This window comes from Rhinopithecus bieti, unplaced genomic scaffold (assembly GCF_001698545.2).
Source record: "Rhinopithecus bieti isolate Rb0 unplaced genomic scaffold, ASM169854v2 scaffold_6776, whole genome shotgun sequence".
In the NCBI taxonomy this organism is placed as follows: Eukaryota; Metazoa; Chordata; class Mammalia; order Primates; family Cercopithecidae; genus Rhinopithecus; species Rhinopithecus bieti.
Genome location: NW_016805299.1, coordinates 162,020 through 168,463, shown reverse-complemented (window position 1 = coordinate 168,463; position 6,444 = coordinate 162,020). Strand labels below are relative to the sequence as shown.

Here is a 6,444-nt window from a genome sequence, read left to right as displayed (position 1 = left end):
ATAGGCTGTGAAAGCTGGGGACTGGGACCTTCAGGTCCTCTATGGAGATCTTTGCAGGAAGGGGTGGATTTAGGAAGCTACTGGGCTGGGCCAGGGTGTGGAAGGCACCGAAGCTGTGGTGTGTCCCAGCATTAGAGTCCCAGGGTTTGGCTTGGTGGGGTAGGGGCAGGTGAGGGGGAGAACAGGAAATAGGCTAGGCTCTCGGGGGAGTCTGGCAGCTTTGAGCCTTCTCTGGGCTTCTGGGGTTTTCCCCAGGCTCCTGAGCCAGTGAGCACATTTCTTAATCCCACTGTCAGCCTTCCACGAAGCCCCGCCCACTGGGCTCAGTCAAGGCAGGAGCGACTGTGGTCACCCTTTTCCCTAGAATCCAGCCCCACTGCCAGGAAAAGGGAGCTCAGGGCATGGAGGTGAGGCTGGGGCTCTCCCACATCTGCTTGGTCCTCATACCCACCTCCTTAGCTGGCCCCGGTAAGATGACCTCGAATGCCAGCACAAGTGAGCTGGGCACCGGCCAGGGGACGCCAGGCCTGCCAGCTCATTACCATGGGAGGGAGGGCAGGTTCTCTCCAACGCCCCGTCTTCATTTCTCCTCCCTCCCTCGCCTTCCTCCTTCCTAGCTCCTCTCCTCCAGGGCCAGACTGAGCCCAGGTTGATTTCAGACAGACACCAACAGACGCCACAGCAGCTCCAGGAGCCCAGACACCAGCGGCCAGAAGCAAGGCTAGGAGCTGCTGCAGCCATGTTGGCCCTCAGCCTGCTCATTCTGGGCCTGCTCACAGCAGTGCCACCTGCCAGCTGTCAGCAAGGTAGCTCAGGAGGAGAGGGTTGGGCACTGGAGCCCCAGGGGTGGATAGGTGGTGTTCTGGCTCTCCTCCCCAGGGCCTTGATACTTACAGTTTGGAGGGGGAGCAGGGACTGGGCTAGCTGAAAGAATGTCCCAAGGCAGAGACCTCTGAACCAAGTCTCTGCCTGTCACTTGTTTTCAACGAGTGAAAACTGGCAGCAGCAGGGAAATGTTGGTTCTAGGATCTTGGGGAGGAACAGGGCAGGAGCGGGCATTGCCCAAGGGGAGGCTGGTTCCTGAGTACAGGGGGCCCAGGGATACAAGATGGGTGAGAATGGGCCCAAGCCACCCCTCAAAGGCTTGGGCTTTGTCTCAGTCTCTTGGGCTTGGGTAGAGAACAGTGTCCAGTGTGATTCCCCCAAATATCTGAGCTCTTCGTCCTGCTCTGCCTGAATTGATGTGTGACCTTGAGCAAATCACTGCCCCTTTCTGAGACTTAGTTTTCTCACCCATAAAATGAGAACAATAAGCCCAGCCCTGCCCACCTCCTGGGGCTGGTGCCAGGTCAGGGGTGTAGAAGGGCTTTGCACCTGGTCAAGCAACACAGCCAAGGTCTGGCTTTCATTCTACACTGTCAGGCTGCACCTGCAGCCAGAGTCTGGGGACTCTGCAGGTGGGACTTGGTCCAGAGGGGACTGGCAAAGATGCTTCCAGAGCTCCCCTCCCACCCCCACCCCAAGCTCTCATGTGTGTCTGCTTTGACTCTGTCTCCCAGGTCTTGGAAGCCCTCTGGGGAACTGCAGACCAGAGAGGTTGAGTCACACAGCAGGGCAAGAAAGGACAGGGCTCAGACCACCTTTCTTCTGCCCCAGGCACTGCCCTTTGCTGTATGTGCCAATCCCATATGGGAGGAGGAGCAGGGACTGTGGTCCCTGGGGTGACTGGAGGGAATTGGCTGCGGGGTCTAGGAGGAAACAGGGAGGGGCCTCCAAGGTTGAGCCCTAACTCCCCATGCTTGAGCAACCACTGACCTGAGGGAGCAGGCTGAACCGCTAGGGAAACAATGACTCCCAAACTCTGCTTTTTGGCAGGTGTGGAGCTGAGGATAATCACACTGTGTGTCTTCTGCTTCCCCTGGAGATAAGTGAGGTCTGACCTCACTACAGGCCAGAGAGTTCCTAGCCTCCTTCCTCCTTCCCAATATTTGCCAGGCTCGGAGAAGAGGTCAGGTCTCCACTGCAGCAGGACAGCTTTTGGTAGACTCAAAGGAGGACATTTGAGCAGGAGTGAGCCAGAGGAAGGTTTTCTGATGTCCAGCCTGGGTCCCTCAAAATATAGGGATGCAGGTGTTCTGGCCTGGAGGCAGAATACCGCTCGGAAGCCTCCTGCTGACCTGTGTTTTGCCCTGGGACCTCTCCCTGCTGAGGATCTTTTCTCTGCAGGGCTGAGCTCCTGCAGGCTCATGGAGTGCAGTGATGCTGGGGAAGAGGAAAGTCCTTTGGAGAAGCAAGGGCCTGAAGGCAGGGACTTCAGGGAAATATTGAGGGACTGTGTTGGTGTCAAGGGTCAAAAAGCAGAGAAGGGACCGGGTGCTCTTGCCTGTAATCCCAGCACTTTGGAAGGCCAAGGCCAGATCGCCTGAGCCTAGGAGTTTGAGACCAGCCTGGGCAAAATAGTAAGACCCTGTCTCTATTAAAAAATAAAAAAAATAGAGAAAGGTGCATGGCTGGGGCCTCAACCTAATCTCTGACCCTAGTCCCTGGGCACCCAGCTGGAGGAACCAAAAGCAGCTCAGGTTTTGAGGCTTCTTTCCTGGTCCCCAAGACCCAGAGAAGAGCTCACCCCTCCCTTCTTCCCCTCTAAAGATGTCCTGGTCCACTCCTCTCTCTGGGTACCCCAGGCACCCCAGATCTCCCCAGCTGAGCGGCCCTGAGAGTCTCCCACTCTCATACACTTCTTACCATCAGAGAAACCTGTTGCTACAGAACAGGATCTTCTAGATCCCAGACCAGTCTTGTCAGCTCTGGGTCCTCCTCAGCCTTCTGGGAGCCACTCCCAGCTGCAAGGCCTAGGTTCGCTGTCCAGGGGGCTGCCCTTTGGTCCCTGGGGCCCTGAGCCCTGCATGTGACCCCCCTTGGGGAGGGAAAGAGGCTCTGGGATGCCTAGATCTCAGATACAGCACTCTAAGGCTCTTCCCTCCTTGGCTTCTCACTCCTTCCAACTCCTTTCTCTCTGAGCCTCTGTCGTTCCTCCAACTCCCTCCTTTTCCTAAGCTCAGTGGAGCTTAAGATGCTTGAGTGGGTCCGATGGGCCGTATCCCACCCCTGCCTCCCCAGAATGTCTCCTTGGTCCTGGCAGCTGGCTGAGGGCCTTCAGCACAGGTGGGGCCCTTGGGGAGTGAGGCCCCTCGCTCTCCTGCACATGCAGCCCCACTGTGGCCCCGTCTGCTACAGCCCCTCTCCCTTTTTTAGGCCTGGGGAACCTTCAGCCCTGGATGCAGGGCCTCATCGCGGTGGCCGTGTTCCTGGTCCTCGTGGCAATCGCCTTTGCAGTCAATCACTTCTGGTGCCAGGAGGAACCGTGAGTGCTGCCCAAGGCCCCTGAGCAGGCAAGGTGGGCCCAGGACCACTGCTCTTGCTCTAGTAGCAGTGAGAAGGCCCTCAGAAACCCTGTGTCCAAACCTCCCCGTGTGTGGAAGGGAAACTGAGGCTCAAGGTCGTAGGGTGGGTTGGTGACAGTCGGAATGAGAGCCTAGGCTTGCTGGCTCCCAGACCTGGGCTCTGTGGGCCTCACAGCTCTGGTGCCCACTCCTTGGGAGCTTTGGAGAAACGGCTTCTCTTCTTGGAGTCTTTGTGTTTCTGCAGAGCCAGGATAGCAGCCCAGCCTGTGATGGGGGCTGTAAGGACCTCTAGAAGGGGTGGTCCCTCCTGGTGGGTCAGCTGTGGTACAGAGAGGGAATGGGACAGACACACCTCCTGCCCTCATAGGCTCAGACTAGAGTGAGCTGTCAGAAGTTCAGGAGTTGCTGCTGAGGGAGAGTGCAGAGGACACTGCAGGGCCTGACCCGGTCTGGGGTGGTCAGAGAAGGCTTCCCCATTGCACGTTTATCCTGAAACCTGAAGAACGAGGAGGAGTCACTACCAGGATAGAGTGGCGTGGCAAGAACACTGCAGTTGAGGGAAGGGTACATCCAGGTCCTGAGTTAGGGGTATGGCACCAGGGCTGCTGGGGACAGACACACACAGGTGAAGAGCGGGCGGGCTGAAATCCAACTCACTCTGCACTCACTAGGTCAGGACCCTCAGGCAAGGCTGCCTCTGTCCCAAGGGCATTTCTTCCCAGATCTCACAAAGGTGGCCTGGTGGCTTGAGTGCTAGCCCCATGCAGGGTTGCTGAGGAAACACCAGTGGCTCAGTGGGTGGAGAAAGGGATGGAGACACCTGAGACGAGGCTGGTGAGGTGGGCAGGCCCAGGCCAACCAGGCTCTTGCACACGAATGACCTGAGCTTTGGGCTTTACCTAAGTGAGTAGGAATCCAGTGATAAGTTTTTTTTTTTTTTTTGAAGTGGAGTTTTGCTCTTGTTGCCCAGGCTGGAGTGCAATGGCTTGAGGCTTGATCTCGGCTCACTGTAACCTCCGCCTCCTGGGTTCAAGTGGTTCTCCTGCCCCAGCCTCCTGAGCAGCTGGGATTACAGGCTCCTGACACCACTTTCAGCTAATTTTCGTATTTTTAGTAGAGACGGGTTTCACCATGTTGGCCAGGCTGGTCTCCAACTCCTGACCTCGTGATCCGCCTGCCTCGGCTTCCCAAAGTGCTGGGATTACAGGCGTAAGCCACCGTGCCCTGCCTCCGTGACAAGTTTTTAAGCCAGCTTCGGGATGAGACACTGCCTTAGCAGAATGACCCTGGCTGCCTCATGGCAGATGGATGGTGGCGGTGGGGGAGTCTCCAGTCTGCAGGCCTGGAGAGCAGTGAGGGGGCCGGCATGAGGTCAGGAGGGGGTCTGGACTGTAGCGGTGGCCAAGAGGGTGAAGTGAAGAGACAGGTCTGAGCACTGTCTAGGAGGTGGGGACCCTGGGAGTTGGTGGTCACAGGCAGCAGTGGACCCGAGGGGAGGAAGGCAGGTATGGCATCGAGGTTTCTCATGGGGGATCACTCACCAAGGCCCAGAACACAGGAGGACGAGCAAATGTAGGGGCAACTGTTTAATTGGAGACATATGAAGTCTGGGGTGCCTGTGGGATGTCTAAGGAAATGAGCAAGTGTTCGGTTCCCTGTGACCCTCGTGAGAGCAGCTTCTGGGAGGCTTCAGGGAGAACCCACACTGCAGGGGGTTTAAACTTGAGTAAGAGGCAAGGAGCTTTTCATTGGATGCTCTTCAGATAGGCTTTCTCCACCTGCCCCAGCTCTGCCTGAAGGGCCACCAACCACATCTGTGCCCACTGCCCAAGGCACGACTGGCGGAAATTTGAGGCAGACACTGCATCCTGCAGGGCCTGCTGTGGAGGCTGAACTGAGGGCTTTGGACTCAGGATAAGTCTTTTGCAAATATTCGGCCCCCCACCATGGAGTGGGGAGAAAGTGTGAGACCCCATGGGTGGGGCCAGAAGCTGTGGCTGACAGGCCCCGCTGCACACAGCTCTGGGAAGGGCAGTTGCTGGCCTTCGGGCTTGTGAGAACCAGGACCCAGAATAGGGTCTGCTTGGATGAGGAGGGTCCCACTGAGGAGCCCCACTGATGAGTCCCGTCCCCAGGGAGCCTGCGCACATGATCCTGACCGTCGGAAACAAGGCAGATGGAGTCCTGGTGGGAACAGATGGAAGGTACTCTTCAATGGCGGCCAGTTTCAGGTGAGGTGCAGTGCATGGCTGCCCTGTGCGTGCTCCCAGGGCCTAAGGAGAACCTCAAGACGGGTGCTGCTAGGGGGAGGTGGCTGGGGAGGATCGGGACTCATGTGGGCAAAAGCTAGTGAGGCAATGCAGGCTTTGTGAGGATTGCAGGGCTCTGTGGGGGAAATGCAGCCTCTGTGTGGGGCGAGGGCTCCGGAAGGGGACAGAGACTTGGGAGGGTAGGGTTCAGCGCAGGGGAGGGGACCCATAGGGCAGTGGGTACCATGGGGACAAGGGGTTCAATGGAGGAAGGGACAAATGAGTGAGGGACTCAGTGAGGGGAAAGCTCAGTAGATGACACAGCTCAGTGGGGGATGGGCTCACTGGGGGATGGACTCAGTGGGGATGGACTCAGTGAGGAATGGGTTCAGTAGGGGATGGAGCTCAGTGGGGATGGGTTTAGTGGGGATGGGTTCAGTGAGGGATGGACTTAGTGGGGATGGACTAAGTGGGGATGGACTCAGTAGGGGATGGGTTCAGTAGGGGATGGACTCAGTGGGGATGGACTCAGTGGAGATGGGTTCAGTGGAGGATGGAGCTCAGAGGGGATGAGTTTAGTGGGGATGGAGCTTGGTGGAGGATGGAGCTTGTTGGGAGATAGGTTTAGTGGGGGATGGAACTCAATGGGGGATGGAGCTCAGAGGGAGAGGAGTTTAGTGGGGGATGGAGCTTGGTGGATGATGGAGCTTGTTGGGAGATAGGTTTAGTGGGGATGGAACTCAGTGGGGGATGGAGCTCAGTGGGGCATGGGTTCAGTGGGAGATGGAGCT

The 6,444-nt window shown here is 57.5% G+C and overlaps 1 protein-coding gene across 2 annotated transcripts in view; it reads left to right on the top strand.

Moving 5' to 3' along the window:
- Window positions 1–346: 346 nt before the first annotated feature.
- PDZK1IP1 (PDZK1 interacting protein 1) overlaps window positions 347–6,444 on the top strand; it is an 8,151-nt gene continuing 2,053 nt past the window's right edge. The window contains exons 1-4 of one of the 2 annotated variants that reach the window (XM_017872065.1): window positions 347–407; window positions 618–806; window positions 3,256–3,364; window positions 5,540–5,635. In XM_017872065.1, the coding sequence (XP_017727554.1) occupies window positions 740–806; window positions 3,256–3,364; window positions 5,540–5,635 (272 nt within the window). In that variant the 5' untranslated portion in view covers window positions 347–407; window positions 618–739. Of the gene's footprint in view, window positions 408–452; window positions 469–617; window positions 807–3,255; window positions 3,365–5,539; window positions 5,636–6,444 lie in introns of those variants that run through there. The other variant, XM_017872064.1, reaches the window with a different exon arrangement.